Raw genomic sequence first — 17,407 nt, forward strand, 5'->3', positions numbered from 1 at the left:
TCTACAGCAAGTTATACTACTGGTATCATAGATGGCATTTTAATGTGTGTGTCCATTTATGTGTGTATGTATGTGTGTGTATGTGTATACACACACATATGTATACACACACATATATATATACACACAAATATAAAATATAAATATTTATATATATTTACATATATTTATATATATTATATATTAATTTATATTATTTTTATTAATATATCAGTTTTTATGTTTTTTTTCTTTCAAATCTTATAAAATAATGAAAAGTGAACTTCAGTGTGGTTTTTTTCGGCCCCCCCTTATATATGGGCAAATTTAAATTTCTTTAGAGTCTCATCTCTGCATTTTTTATTCAGAGCTCTTGGATCTGCATTGCCTTTTCCTACATGTAAGCAAGCAAACACAGACTGTATTAATCTGCTGGCCTAATGCTCCAGTGAAACTGCCGCTGCTGTCAGAGGCCTCCAAGCAATACCAATTTTTCCATCAGTGTCCTGAGCCGGAGAACACAGTACCGGTCATGTGGGCAGTCCTCACACGAGTAAAAACTTTATAAGCAAGTACTACTTTTGCCTAAAAGATGGAACTGAGTGTGAAGACGTGTCTCCCTGGCTGTTCCACAGTGCTCCAAGGAAGGATGTGACAAGGGGAAGCAAAATGCCACAAGATTGCCTAACATTTTGAGAAAGGGCTTTTTCTTGGTTAGGCAGTTACTGGATTTTTGCAGGTTTTTAACTGGTTTCTGGGGGATTGTGTGGCTGGAACTTCCTAGTTCACCATTTTGCTGATGTTCTGTCCAGAATTCAAGGGGCATATGTGCCAACAAGATATTATTATGTCCTAATGGATGTCAAAAGATATATTGATTGACCAAATCTGTTTTCCTAATGACATATTTGCTTTAACCCCATTCAAAATTTTGATCAAATAAAACAGGATGTTTTATTTTTCTACTTTCATGTTTCTACTGTCCTTATTTATGTGATTTTAAAGGGCTATCTATATCCAAAGTGACCTCTTGACCTTCTCATAGTCCTGTATTTGGGCTTAGACATCCTTATGTGTTGACTCACGCTGTGACTCATAAGAAAACATTGCTTTTTGTTCAGTAAGTTTGGAAGGCTACCCTCCAGCTGGGAGGAGATAAGCCATGAACAATGACCATGAGACTGCATTGTCCTAGGTATGTGGTCAATGAAATCTGCTGTATTACACTATTGATCTTCAATTATTCTCTTCCTGGATAGTTTGACCTCTGTTTGTTTTTGAGTCGTGTGTGTGTGTGTGTGTGTGTGTGTGTGTGTGTGTGTAATGGCTCTTTCTTTTTTTATATTAATTTCAATTAGCCAACATATTGTACATCATTAGTTTTTGATGCAGTGTCAATGATTTATTAGTTGAGTATAACATCCAGCGTTCATCAGATCATATAATGGAACCAGATCGGGGCAGCTGGGTGGCTCAGTGGGTTGTGTCTGCCTTCAGCTTGGTTCCTGATCTAAGGGTCCTGAGACTGAGCCCAACATAGGGCTCCCTGCTCAACAGGGAGTCAGCTTCTCCCTCTCCCTCTGCCTTTCCACACCCCCCACTCATGCTCGCTTTCACTCTCTCTCAAAGAGATAAATAAAATAGAACTAGGTTGCCCTGGGACAACTATTGAAGAGTTTGCATACACAGTAGAGCAAATTAATGAAGGACATGCCTCCATTCTGAATCCATCTTAGTTTATGTAGAAAGGCAATCAAAAAGAGAGAGAGAGAGGGAGAATAATAACAGCAAAACAACACTCAAAACAAAAACTAATAAGTATTGGATGTTCTGTGTCAGACAATATTGTGAATTGCTTGCCTGCATTTACTAATTTAATTATCTAAAATCATCCTCAGCTCTATGTACCGTCACCATTCACAATAGGAAAAGAGGAGTAACCTCAGAATAAAAACAATTCTGATTATCCTATTTATGCAGGTAAGCCATTCACCCCTAGGTCCACTCCATCAGCACATTCCAGTTTGACTCTTTTGTTAAATATTGGAAAGCTAAGGACAAACACCCATTTCTATAATACAAGGAGGTTTTGTTTTGTTTTGTTTGTTTTGTTTTGTTTTGTTTTGTTTTGTTTTGGAGGTAGATTCTGATGTTTTCATAACTCTCCTATGTAGTTTACTTTTGTTATTTTTATAATAATTTTTTATTATATTATGTTAGTCACCATACAGTACATTCCTAGTTTTTGATGTAAAGTTCCAAGATTAAATGCTTGCCTATAGGTGCACTGTGTGTATTATTTTTGTTTGTTATAATACACCTAAAATATTTTTTCAAACAATGCCAAGTTCAAATAACAAAAATAACAAATACCAGCATTACAAAAGTATTAGATTTAAATTTATATGGTGAATTATCTTGAAGGTAGTAAGTACGTCAGCTTTAGGGTCTCTGGCTTGCGTAGGTCCTTCAAAGATCATATCTTAACTGAGTATTCTCTTCTTTTCTTAAGGTAATACCCAAGACTGTATATGTCAGGATACTAAAATTGTAGTTTTGTCCAATGATAGTCTTAAATTATATCTAACAATGACTAACCTTAATATAAGTGTTGATTACTTATGGGGCTCAAACTTTATTTAAAATCTGAAATCTGAATTATGTAATTCCAAGTTTTTTCCTCTGAGGACAGGCATGCAAAGATTTTTTTTTAATTAGGTTCAGTTAGCCACTGAATAGTACATCAATAGTTTTTTGATGTAGTGTTCAATGATTGATTAGTTATGTATAACACCGAGTGTTCACCACAGCACATGCCCTCCTTAATACCCATCACCCTGTTATGCTCTCCCCCAACTCTCTCCCCTCTGAAACCCTTAGTTTGTTTCCCTGGGTCCATAGTCTTTTATGGTTCATCTCCCTCTCTGATTTCTCCCCCTTCTGATTTCCCTTCCTTCCCCAATGGTCCTCCGTGCTATTTTTTATTTTCCACATATGACTGAAAACATCTGATAATTGTCTTTCTCTGCTTGACTTACTTCACTTAGCATAACCTCCTCCAGTTCCATCTGCATGGATGAAAATGATGGGTATTCATCGTTTCTGATGGCTGAATAATCTTCCATTGTATATATGAACCACATCTTCTTTATCTATTCATCTGTTGAAGGATCTCAACTTCTTCCACAATATGGCTATTGTGGACAGTGCTGCTATGAACATTGGTGCACACATGCCCCTTCTTTGCTCTACATCTGTATATCTGGGGTAAATACCTAGTAATCCAATTGCTGGGTCATATGGTATCTCTATTCTTAACATCTTGAGGAGACTCCATACTGTTTTCCAGAGTTGTTGTACCAGTTTGCATTCCCACCAACATTGTAAGGGGGTTCCCCTTTCTCCACATCCTTGCCAACATTTGTTGTTTCCTGCTTTGTTCTTTTTTGCCATTCTAACTGGTGTAAGGTGGTATATCACTGTGGTTTTGATTCGTATTTCCATGATGGCTAGTGATGTTGAATTTTTTTTCTTGTGTCTGTTAGACATTTGTATGTCTTCTTTGGAGAAATGTTTGTCCATGTCTTCTGCCCATTTTTTGACTGGGCTGTTAATTTTTGAGTGTTGAGTTTGAGAAGTTCTTTATAGATCTTGGATACCAGCCCTTTATCTGTAATGTCATTTGCAAATATCTTCCCCCATTCCATGGGTTGCCTCTTAGTTTGTTGACTGTTTACTTTGCTCTGCAGAAGCTTTTTATCTTGATGAAGTCCCAATAGTTCATTTTTGCTTTTGTTTCCTTTGCCTTTGGAGACATGTCTTGGAAGAAGTTACTGTGGCCTAAGTAGAAGAGGTTACTGTCTATGTTTTCCTCTAAGATTTAATGGATTTCTGTCTCACATTGAGGTCTTTCATCCATTTTGAGTTTATCTTTGTGTATGGTGTAAGGGAATGGTCCAATTTCATTCTTCTGTGTGTAGCTGTCCAATTTTTCCCAGCACCACTTTTTGAAGAGACTGTCTTTTTTCCATTGGACATTTTTTTTTTCTGATTTGTCAAAGATTAGTTGACCATAGAATGGATAGTCCATTTCTGGAGTCTCTATTCTGTTCCTCTGGTCTATGTGTCTGTTTTTGTACCAGTACCATGCTGTCTTGGTGTCTTTGTAATGTAGCTTGAAGTCTCACAATGTCATAACCTCAGCTTTGTTTTTCTTTTTCATCATTCCCTTGGTGATTGGGGGTCTTTTCTTGTTCCATACAATTTTAGGGTTGTTTGGTCCAGCTCTTTGAAAATTGCCAATGCTACTGTAATAGGGATGGCATTGAAAGTATAAATTGCTCTGAGCAGGGTAGACATTTTAACAACGTTTATTCTTTCAATCCATGAACATGGAATGTTTTCCCATCATTTTGTGTCTTCCTCCATTTCTTTCATACATGTTCTGTAGTTTCTAGAGTATAGATCATTTATCTCTTTACTTAGGTTTTTTCCTGGGTATCTTATGGTTTTTGTTGGTATTGTAATGGAATTGATTCTTTAATTTCTCTACCATTACATTGTTATCTTACAGAAAAGCAACTGATTTCTGTGCATTGATTTTGTATTCTGCCACACTGCTGAATTGCTGTATGTGTTCTAGTAATTTGAGGGTGGAGTCTTTTGGGTTTCCCACATAAAGTATCATGTCATCTCTGAAGATGGAGAATTTGACTTCTTCTTTGCCAATTTGGATGCCTTTATTTCTTTTTGTTGTCTGATTACTGTGGCTAGGACTTCCAGTACTATGTTTAACAATAGTGGTAAGAGTGGGCATCCTTGTCCTATTACTGATTTTAAGGGAAGAGATATAAGCTTTTCATCTTTGAGAAAGATATTCTCTTTGGGCTTTTCACAATTTTTTTAAATGATATCGAGGAATGTTCCCTCTATCCCTATGCTCTGACAAGTTTTAATCAGAAGCAGATGTTGCATTTTGTCATATGCTTTTTCTGCATCAATTGACAGGATCATATGGCTCTTGTCTTTTCTTAATAGGTGTGCTCTGTAACGTTGATTTGCAAATGTTGAGCCACTCTTGCATCCCAGGCACAAAAATCATTTGGTTGTGGTGAATAATCCTTTTATGTACTGTTGGATCCTATTAGCTAGGATCATGTTGAGTATTTTTACATCCATGTTCAACAGGGATATTGGTCTGTAATTCTTTTTGATGGGGTCTTTTTCCTGGTTTGGGGATCAGGGTAATTCTGGCCTCATAGAAGGAGTTTGGAAATTTTCCTTCTGTTTCTATTTTTTGGAACAGCATCATTAGATTAGGTACTATTTCTTCTTCTTTTTTTTAAGATTTTATTTATTTTTGTGACAGAGAAACAGCCAGCGAGAGAGGGAACACAGCAGGGGAGTGGGAGAGGAAGAAGCAGGCTCCCAGCGGAGGAGCCCGATGTGGGACTCGATCCTGGAATGCTGTGATCACGCCCTGAGCCGAAGGCAGACACCCAACGACTGCGCCACCCAGGCGCCCCTAGGTACTATTTCTTCTTGAAATGTTTCAAAGACTTCCCCTGGGAAAACATTCGGCACTGAATTTTTTTTTTTTTTTTTGACGAGGTTTTTGATTACTGCTTAAATTTCATTACTGGTTATTGTTCTATCCAGATTGTCTATTTCTTCCTGTTTCAGTCTTGCTAGTTTATAAGTTTCCAGGAAGGTATCCATTTCTTCCACGTTGCTTAACTTCTTGGCATATAGTTGCTGGAAATAATTTCTAATAATTATTTCTATTTCCTTGGTGTTAGTCGTGATCTCTCCCCTTTCATTCATAATTTTATTAATTTGGGCCCTTTCTCTTTTCTTTTGGATAATTTTGGCCAGTGGTTTATTGATCTTATTAATTCTTTCAAAGAACCAGCTTCTAGTTTCCTTGATCTGTTCTACTGTTTTTCTGGTTTCTGTTTTATTGATCTCTCCTCTAACCTTTATTATTTATCTTCTTTTGTTTGGTTTAGATTTTATTTGCTGTTCTTTCCCCAAGTCTTTTAGGTGTAGGTTTAACTTGTGTAGTTGGGATTTTTCTACGTTTTTGAGACAGGCTTGGATGGGTATGTATCCCATTAGTTTTGTACTGATGTATTTTCATTTTCATTGGTTTCCATGAATTGTTTAAGTTCTTCTTTAATTTCCTGGTTGACCCATTCATTCTTTAGCAGGATGCTCTTTAACTTCCAAGTGTTTGAATTCCTTCCAGATTTTTTTATTGTGATTGAGTTCCACTTTTGAGTCATTGTGGTCTGATAACATGCAGGGAATAATCTCAATCTTTTGGTATTATTTGTTGAGATCTGATTTGTGACCCAGTATGTGGTCTATTTTGGAGAAAGTTCCATGTGAATTTGAGAAGAATGAGTATTCTGTTGCTTTAGAGTGAATGTTCTGTATGTATCTACGAAGTCCATCTGGTCCAACGTGACATTCAAAACTCCTATTTTTTTTTTGTTGTTGTTGTTCATTTGTTTGTTTGTTTGTTTGTTTGTTTTGTTTTGTTTGTTTATCTTATGTTTGGATGATCTGTCCAATGTTGAGAGTAGAGTGTTAAAATCTCCTACTGTTCATGTATTGGTGTTAATCTGATTATTTATTTTGGTTAACAATTGGCTTATGTAGTTGGCTGCTCCTATGTTGGGGACATAGATATTTACAATTATTAGATTTTCTTGTTGATGGGCCCTTTCAGATTGATATAGTGTCCCCCTGGATCTCTTATTACAGTCTTTGGTTTTAATTCTAACTTGTCTGATATGAGAATTGCTACCCCAGTTTTCTTTTGAGGTCCATTTGCATGATAAATGCTTCTTTATCCCCTCACATACCGTCTGGAGGTGTCTTTAGGCTCAAAATGAATCTCAAAGACAGCATATGGATAGGTTCTGTCTTTGTACCCAATCTGCAACCCTGTGCCATTTCATGGAACATTTAGGCCATCACGTTGAGGGTAACTATTGACAGATATGGATTTAGTACCATAATTTTGCCTGTTAAATAGTGTCCTATAGATTGCCTCTGTAAATTTCTGGTCTATATGATTCCTGGGGTCTTTCTTCTTTTATAGAATCCCCCTTAGCATTTCTTGCAGGGCTGGCTTGGTAGTCACATATTCTTTCAGTTTCTGCCAGTCCTGGAAGCTCTTAATCTCTCCATCCATTCTGAATGACAGTCTTGCAGGATAAAGTATTATTGGCTGAATATTCTTCTCCTTTAGTACCCTGAATATGTCTCACCAGCTCTTTCTGGCTTGCCAGGTCTGTGTGGACAGGTCTGACATTATTTTGATGTCCTTCCCTCTGTACGTAAGGAATCTCTTCCCCCTAGCTGCTTTCAGAATGGCTTCCTTGGTTCTAAGATTTGTGAGTTTTAGTATTACATGCCAGAATGTTGGTCTGTTCTCATTGATCTTGGGAGGGGTCCTCTCTGCCTCTAGGACAGGTATTCTTGTTTCCTTCCCCAGATTAGGGATGTTCTCAACTAGGATTTGCTCAAATATATCTTCTAGTCCTTTCTCTCCACCTCTTCAGGGATCCCAATGATTCTGACGTTGGAACATTTCATGGTGTCATTGATTTCTATAAGTCTGTTCTCGTGTATTTTAAACTATTTGTACGAAGCCTCCTCCTGTTCTTTCTTTTTTATCATTTTATCTCCCAGATCACTAATTTGTTCTTCTGCCTCACTTACCCTAGCTGTTAAGAGAAACCAGTTTACAATGCATCTCATTCATAGCATTTTAATATTCAGCCTGATTGGCTCTCAGTTCTACCCTTAGAGATTCTATGATGCCATTAATGGTTTTCTCAAGGCTAGCTATTGTCTTCATAATTGTTACCCTGAATTCTATTTCTGACATCTTGCTTATATCCATATCCATTAGGTCTGCAACAGAGGCCATTATCTCTGGTTCTTTTCTTTTTTGGAGTTCTTCCTCCTAGTCATTCTGTTGTGGGTTGGTTGAGGGGATGTACAGAGTCAAAAATATCAATCATAATCCAGGCAAGATGCACCCTGGAAAAGTTTGGAGCAGTCGGAAGCCACCACTGAGAAAACACAGCTAAAATGGATCCCAAGAATAAGATTCAGAAAGAAAGAAAGAAAGAAAGAAAGAGAGAGAGAGAGAGAGAGAGAGAGAGAGAGAGAGAGAGAGAGAAGAAAGAAAGAAAGAAAGAAAGAAAGAAAGAAAGAAAGAAAGAAAGAAAGAAAAAAGAAGAAAGGGGGTGAGGGGAGGGAGAGGCTATAATCTCTCAATGTGGGCAACATAGGGTGTTTTTAGCTCTTGCTGGGTGTATTTTATTCTCTTTTTTAGAGAACACTACTTCCCAGAGTTACAGGGAAATTAAAACTGGTATGTATATAAAGATAGTAATGAATAGGGAAAGAAGGACTCCATTGAAACACACACACACACACACACACACACACACACACATACACACACACACACACAAGTGTGAAAACTACAAGTTAAAAAGCCACTATGGAATATGTTGTATTAAACATCTAGTTGAAATGAGAAATAGGTAAAAAGAAAAAACAGAGAAGAAACATGAGAAATATTTTTTTTTTAAGTTGAAGATGAGAAATACACAGGCCATGAGGCAACACCAGGAGCTATATACTATTTACCCCTGGTGATGGGGTTTTAAAGTTTTATGGGGACCCTAGGGTCCCTTGTTCTTCCAGCTTGTCTTCTAGGAGAGGGGCTTGCCTTGTTGTTTTTCAGGCAACCCTGCTTGGGCAGAGTTGCCCTTCCTCCATCAGGACCACTGATCCTCTGCCCCTATAGAGATCCAGACATATATTCTTACATCTCAGGCTGATTTCATGGGTGTTCAGAATGACTTGGTAGATATCCAGCTAAGTTGAGGGGACCAGTTGAAATGGAGTCCCCCATTCCTCTGCCATCTTTCCCCTCCCTCAGTCATGCAATGATTTATTGCTGACATTTTCTTTATGGAGAAAACATTTTCCCAACTAAGTTATTTTATAGGAAAGTATGAGTCAATATTTTCAACTAAATTTTACATGTGAAATAATTGGGGGAAATGAGGATAGAAATTATGCTCTCATTTTAATAGTAACTCACTAAAATATCTTACATTCAAAATAAGGAAAGGTTAAACACGGCTGCATATGTTCTCTTCGAACCCTAAACTACATTACCTTGACTTTCAAGTTATTGCAACGTTTGTTTGTTTGTTTTTTCTTTTCCTATTTCTTTTATATCAGAGCACAGGAGTTTGTCCTATAACATCCAATGAAATTAGGAGCTTGACAGGTTAAATTTCAACCTCATTTTAATGTCTATGACTTAAATAATTAAATAAATATTATTGTTATACAAAAAGATTAGGTGAACACCTTGCCATTATTTAAATTACTCTTTGTGAGCTTGGACACAACTTAATCCTTTTGAAATTTTGGCAACCTGAGTCATACTTCCATAGCCATGCTGATATTCTTCAGATTGTTTTATCAAAGAAAATGCACTACTTAATTAGATATCCCATGTGTCATATAATTCCTCAGAAATTCTTACCTATTGTGTACACAAAAATAATCAAACTTTACATAGGTGGTTATTAATTATGTGGAGACCAAATTTATATGCATATTTTAAAAGTAGAATACAGTGAAGTAATATTTCCTGAAACCCCATTGATAACTCTGATGATTTATTTTCATTTTAGTAAATATAATTGACCTTATGCCTGGAATTAAATTTTATTTTCTTTTGGCACACTGACATCAGCTTTAAAAAAGCATCATATGCAATCTATACTACATGGTTAATTGTGGACTAGAGATCAAGTTTTCCCAAAAGGGCTGTTGGAAACAAAATATGAGTCTCTACCATGATTAGGCAATCAGGCCATTTGCCTTGAAATGTTAAAAACCTTACATAGGAAGAAGATAATGAATGCATATCTTTAAATTACATTTTCTACTGAATGTATCATGCTAAATTGTTGAAGATTTATATTCAAAGGCAAAAACATCACCAATAAACTTAAACACTGATAGTACATTAACATCTCCTAAAATGTGTTTAAAATAAGAGACTTAAGGACTTAAGAATTTTTGGGTTTCTCTTGGAACCTTCTTTTTTTTTTTTTTTGTATTTTTCATATATGCCACATTCAATAACTCAATCATTCAGAATATATGTGGTTCTGCCTGTACAACTATTTTATATAGATGATCAACAAATACTGTAAGATTATTAAAGAAAGAATTGCTGCAAATCTGTAATTACTACCCTCATATTGGTGTTAGGAATCCTATCTACATATACTATTGCAAATATATCTTTCATTCTTTTTTCAATATTTTATTTTAAGAGCAAAATTCTAGAATAATGAGATACAGCCCTGTTTAAGGGGCTATGTGCCTCAAAGGAAATGATGTTTAGAGTAATTATTTTATAAAATTAAAGACAATTTATATGCCTGATCATCTCCAATGAAAGAGTGTTTTACGTTAATATCTTTTTCTTTAGTTTCATAGGATGGCTGGGTGAAAGAAGTCTTCACAGGAAAAATCACTCACCCATCAAAAGGTGTTTACTCTGCTGAGTCCTCTGAAGTAAGTCAAAAGAAATTAGCATGCCTTGATGAGTTTAACACAATTTACATTAAAAAAGAAAACATGAAGTTAGTCTCAGGCATACTACTTTTGTAAACGTGTTTCATTTGGATGATTATGTAGAGTGAATACTTATGCTTCTGACGTGTGCATATTTCAATTGGGACTATTTCTTAGATGGCTATATGATTAACATACTTCTTTTTTTTTTTTAAAGGATTTTATTTATTTATTTGACAGAGAGATAGCACAAGTAGGCAGAGCACAGTCCGAGGGAAAGGGAGAAGCAGGCTCTCCACTGAGCAGGGAGCCCAATGCAAGGCTTGATCTCAGGATCCTGGGATCATGACCTGAGCCAAAGGCAGCTACTTAACTGACTGAGCCACTGGGCGCCCCTACAATTAACATATTTCTTAAATTATCTGTAAAAAGAACATAGAGGTAAGTAATTGAGATTTGTTTGCCCATATTAAATTTGAATCATCACAGGTTTACAAGGACAAAGGTGGTGGAGGTTACCTTGCCACAATGAGATAGGACCCAAGATAGAAGTGTCTATTTCCTATTTAAGAGAGCATGATCCTGGAATATCCTTGTATTCTTGATTGGGTTAGTGAATATGTGTATTCTTTTTTAAATGTAAATCTTAATATTTTGCATTATGCTTATCATTCATTTATATCCAACAATATTTTTTAAATAATTAAAGTGTGTAAACTAGGTAAAGGACTTCAGAATATAAAAATAAATGGTGAGAATTTTATGCAGTTCTATTGCAATAAGGTATTTTGTAAGTTCTATGTTTTAAATGAGTCCTGGTTATTATTAATAATTTCATTTTGTTATTTACCTTATTACTGCCCAATAATATGAAGGAGATAACATAGTTTCTATATGCTTGGCTTCCATTCCTACTCATTTCTTTAGTTTCTATCTGCTTATATGATTTTCTGACATTTTTGCCTTAAATAAGTGGACATTAAAGTTCTTAATAAAGTAGAATTTAAAATTCAGGGAAAGTTGGAGAGTAACAATGTGGGAATACGTGTCAGCTGTGATAAAAATCAGAAGAGGTTTTATTATGATGAAAATAACTACAAATATAATTGCCTATCTGATGAAGTTGTTTAGGTATAATTTTTTTTTTTTACTTTTAGTTTATGAATCTCATATTTAACTTGTTCTTAAATCTTCCACGATGAACCTAAATTTTAATACTGGTACTGCTTTCTTGCCAGAGTTTTAGTTTGAGTTTAAACCCACTTTAAGATGATGTTATTTTTAATAACTTAACTAATAATGAATTTCCAAGCCATTACTTAATGCTCCAGAGCAACCTTGTAACTAGTTATTTAGGAGTGAGAATTGTAATTTTTAAATTATATGAGTGAATATAAAGTCATAAAAGCTGTCCAAGCTCAATAAATTTATTTTTATTTAAGTGAATTAAAACTCTCATTTGGAATTGTATCTGGAAAGTGTTTTTGGATGTTGGAGGTGGAATGCAGGAGTAAGCTGATATCCTTTTTAATAATTGGAGCAGTATTATTTCTGGGAATCAGAGGTGACAAAAAAAACCCACAAACAATTAGATAACCCTACATATATTTTTAAAAAGACCTAATAATTCTGTACTTCTTGAAATGTTTTGTGTTTATACTATGATATAACTGTTATAGACTAAAGCTGAGTGATTGGACATTATGGAGATGTTTTTACAACATTCATAGGTTCAAGTACTTATCACAGTATTATCTTTGGAATCAGAGATGGAAAGAACCCTGAATAAAGAATCTTGTATATACTTAACAAAAGGATTAAGTTTTCTGTACTTATCCAAAAAATATATATATACACATACATATATATATTTTTCCAATTAGACAGAAATTTAAAGTAATTTTAATACTGCCATAAATTCACTGGTGGATTGAATGGGACTAATACATCTGATGATTAAAAGAAAAAAGTAAAGGCTAAGGGAAATTAATCGAGCAACCATACATTCTCTAAAATGTGTCTTGTCTGTAACGATTTTGACTAAGCTTTGATCATACAGGACTTACTCTCTGAAAGTTACTGTAATAAGATAATTCTGTTTTCCCCTCATTTAAAGAAGAAAATAAAAGTAGTGTATGGTCTTGATAATTCACTTGGCTGGGAAAATGATACATAGTCAATAAAAGGCATGTAATAATAATCACTTTCTTTTCTCTTAAAGGACAGTCAGTGTCTTCCATGGAATCTAGGCATAAGATCTCTTCTGATGTTTCAATTTAAACTATGAAGATGGGAAATCAAAGTGTAGAGACAGATTTTATACTTTCTGGTCTTTTCCAATACGGCCAAATGAACACTTTCCTCTTTGTTGCCATTATAATCCTCTTTCCAGTGGCTCTGATGGGGAATATTATACTGGTCCTTCTCATTCGACTGGACACCAGACTGCACACTCCTATGTACTTTCTACTCAGTCAGCTCTCCTTTATTGACATGATGTATATCTCCACCACAGTGCCCAAGATGACCACTAACTTCCTGGCAAAGAGTAAGAACATTGCATTTTTCGGCTGTGAGATTCAAGCATTTGTATTCTTGGCCCTTGGTGGGACTGAAGCCCTTCTCCTTGGTTTCATGTCCTATGATCGATACGTAGCCATCTGTCACCCTTTGCACTATCCTGTACTCATGAACAAGAAGATCTGTTGGTTTATGGTCACATGTGCATGGGCCAGTAGTTCTACTAATGCTTTAATACATACACTGTATGTATTTCAACTTCCATTTTGTAGGTCTCGGGTTGTTAACCACTTTTTCTGTGAAGTTCCATCTCTACTACCACTGGTGTGTCAGGATACTTCACAGTATGAGTATACAGTCATTCTGAGTGGGCTCATTATTCTTCTGCTACCATTCATGGCCATTCTAGCTTCCTACGCCCGTGTACTAACTGTGGTGTTCCAGATGAGCTCAGGTAAAGGACAGACAAAGGCTATCTCCACTTGTTCCTCTCACCTGATTGTGGCAAGCCTATTCTATGTGACTGCTCTCTCTACCTATACAAGACCACACTCCTTGCATTCTCCAGAACAGGATAAGGCAGTGGCAGTGTTTTACACCTTTATCACACCTCTTCTGAACCCATTTATCTACAGCCTGAGAAATAAAGAGGTTACAGGGGCAATGAGAAGATTGTTGACATGATAGATATTTGTATAGGAAATGTCACTTTCGGAAGCCCTTATTGATTTTGAACAACATAGATCAATTTGCCTAGAATACTGGTTTGGAATATGTGAACCCAAATAAATATTTATAAAATAAACTGATAAATATCTTGGTTCCTGCTGGCATCAGAATGGCTTCATCATAGGTATTGAAACTACATTGATTTCCAATCTAAAATCTGGAAAAGTGGTATCATTGTCAACATTATTTAGCTTCAACTCAACAGATTTCAGTCCTGTTAACTCAATGTTTGCATCTTGAAACATATATTTTGTAGTGTACTCCTTAATATCTGAAGTACAATGAAAAGGAAAAAATCCATCCAAACATATAAAATTATGAGGATATATGTAAAAAAATAAAGTGTATATGGATCAGTGTTAATAATTCAGACATTCATGTATTCACTCAACAAATGATTTCAGGTTTTAAATATGTTTGTGGCACTACTGCAGGCACTGGAGATATGGGAGTAAATAAAGGTAAGAACTGACAGAACTCAAATCACATTAAGTTTGTATTTCAATGTGGAGAGACATAAAACTACTCAAGTGGACATGAAAAGTCTAGAGTATATCAAAAAGTAGTAATTGATAGGAAGAAAAGCCAGGAGGCCAGAAAAGGGAAAGCCAGAGAGTTTTGTTTTACAAATAGTCCAATGTAGGGGCAACTATGTGTGTGATATTTAGTCAAAAATTGAAGTGAGTTTAATAAATCATTTCAATGGATATGTCATTAAATGTTATAGGCATAGGAAGAAACAAATAAAAATGCTTTGAGCAGGGAACATGCCTGTACATGTCAAAGAAAATCAAGGAATAAATTGGTGGGCTGTAGGGAATAAGTAGATTTCATGGAGCCAAGATTTGAAATGTAAGGTTGACCCTTGTGAAGATTTTGGTTTTAATAATAATAATTAAAAAAACTGGCAACCATTGCTGTGCTTGCAGAGAGAATTCAAGTGGAGAATAAGAGACCATTGCAGTAATGCATTTGTTACAAGATGCTGCCTTGGAGAAAAGTGGCAATGGTAGAGAAGCAAGAAGTGGTCATCCTCCGGAGATCACTAAAGCAGATTATGAGGCTTGTGGTCAGACATGATGCGAAATGTCAGGAAATCAGATGAACAGAGAATTGGACCAATATCTTGGAATAAAAGCTGGAAGTAAGAAATTCTCATATTACTGTCAAGGAAAACCACAATATTTCCATCATCCAGTTCCTTTGTGCTCCTTCAATATTAGCATCTCAACTCTACAATGGTCATTATTATTCTGACTTCCATCAACATTGAATGGAAGCTCTTTTTAACAGAATCAAACAAAAACTTCTCTTGTGCATCTGACTCTTTTTCTCAGTGTTTATGAGATTGAACCTTAATATTGCAAGTAGTAATACTATTTTTTATTGTTGATTGTTACTTTTTCTTTCATTGGATCATTTGATATATTCAGATATTATGAATAAAAATGCTATAACCCTCCCTATACAAGTTTTCCTGTGGGCATATGCACTCAATTCTTTAATACATACCTAGGAATAATATTGTTTGGTCATAGTAAGGTATACGCTTAACTTTAATTAATCAATTATATTGTCATATTAATATCAAATACTCCAATCAGGAATACATAAAAACTCAGTGCTTAAGTGTTGGTGTATGTAATGCAATGGATTAGTGCTACATTTAAAATATATTTTCTGTGAAATACTTTAGAGATTTATTGACATCTCTGTGACCATTGTCATAAATATTTCTATTGTCTTTTAGCACTAATTCTTGTTCCCAAATAAATTATATCAATTGGTCCATGAATACCTTTCTTTATTTAGCTTATTTATTTACAATAGTATGTGTATCTGTAAATCCAACACCAATCCAAGAATTAAAACAGTAGATTAGATGTCTTCAGAGATTCTTTCCTATCTTTATGCCTCTTTCATTGTTCTGAATTTCTAGACTATCATTTTTTTGATACATTATAATATTAGCAAATATATATTCATGGAAAATTATAATCATTTACTATCAAGGTTTGAACTATATAAAATGTTTTATGTTCTAGGTCATCTTTCTTGGAACTTTTCTTCAGTTGACATTATTTTACTTTATTGATATAGTTGAATGTATCTGTGGACAATACTTTTTTACTATTAGGTAATATTCTCCTTTGTAACTTCATCAATTTTTTTCCCTTTTTGGTTGACAGAGTATAGATAACTTTCAGTTTCATGCTATTATGTATGGTGCATTCATGAATCTTGCTATGTATGTCCCCTGTTTCCCATGGACAAGTGCTTATATTAATCTATATCTATATATCTATAGATATAGATATATATACGTATGTGACTGATATTGCTGGTTCATAGAAGATGACGATGTTCATGGTTTTGGAATTCTGCCAAGTGATTTCCAAACTGGTAACAATTTACATTTGTAAGAGAAATATATGCTATCTCAATGATCAACATCTACAAATTCAGATTAGTCAGTTAAGGCATCTTAATTCTTAAAAATGGAAATGATCTAAACACTATTTAATTTTGAATTTTTCCCTGTTTGAAATTAGTTTATAGATGTGAACTATGTGTATTTTATATGAAATATTTGTTGGCATTACCTTGAAATCTAGATTATACTCAGTATAAAGGAGAAAACATAAATTTGTGTAGACAAGGATAAATACCTCCTTTTACTCTTCTAAATTATCAGCTGGTGTCCCTGTAACAAAAAGACGATTGACGAAGTAAAAAATGCAAATATTTATAAGCATTTTACAAGACACAGGAGCCTGCATGATGAAATGAATTCCTATAGACGTGGTTAAACCTAGGATTTTATACCAGGTTTGGTGAAGAGTGGAGGGTCATGGGGAAATAAAATAGGACAACAAAGGGAGTGAGCTAAATACAGCTAACTGGGGGATACCTAGCAAGTTTATATAACTCTCAGTTTCCTGTAGTCTTGTAGATGAGATTGTTCCTTTCTTCCATGTATAGGGAGGGCACCTCTCAAACAAAGGAATTATAAGTTCCTTCAGGGGACGATCTGAACTTATTTTCTCTACCTGCCATTTCAACATTCTTTCAGCTTAAAATATGCAATAGCGATGGTGTTATATTTTAGGTAGTATGTCCCGAACTCTGTCATTAGGTCAGAGTATCAAATGAAACATAAAATATTACAGTATTTTAATATTTTCCATGTTTATTACTCACAAAATTTATCTGTAGTATACAACATTCCTCCAAATATATGAATTTTACATCCAATTACTAGTTTCTGCTTTAGGCAACTTATTATTTTTTCTTTCTTTTGTTATTTAAATTCAATTAGCCAACATATATTACATCATTTGTTTCAGATGTAGAGTTCAGTAATTCATCTGTATTGCATATAACACCCAGTGCTCACCACATTATGTGTCCTCCTTGATGCCCATGGCCCATTACCCATTCCCCCACCCAAATCCCCTCCAGCAACCCTTAGTTTGTTTCCTAGAGATAGCAGTCTCTCATGTATTTTCTCCCTCTCTGATTTCTTCCTGTTCAGTTTTCCATCCCT

The 17,407-nt window shown here is 35.0% G+C and overlaps 1 protein-coding gene across 1 annotated transcript; it reads left to right on the top strand.

Annotated features, from left to right (window-relative positions):
• Nucleotides 1-12,873: 12,873 nt before the first annotated feature.
• Nucleotides 12,874-13,815, top strand: LOC123791159 (olfactory receptor 2AK2-like). Its single transcript, XM_045795797.2, has one exon. It carries the CDS (start codon nucleotides 12,895-12,897, stop codon nucleotides 13,813-13,815), a length of 921 nt encoding a protein of 306 aa, XP_045651753.2. The 5' UTR covers nucleotides 12,874-12,894.
• The last annotated feature ends 3,592 nt before the right edge of the window (nucleotides 13,816-17,407 follow it).

The sequence above is a fragment of the Ursus americanus genome, chromosome 5, assembly GCF_024610735.1.
Source record: "Ursus americanus isolate L20-20 chromosome 5, mUrsAme1.1.p, whole genome shotgun sequence".
In the NCBI taxonomy this organism is placed as follows: Eukaryota; Metazoa; Chordata; class Mammalia; order Carnivora; family Ursidae; genus Ursus; species Ursus americanus.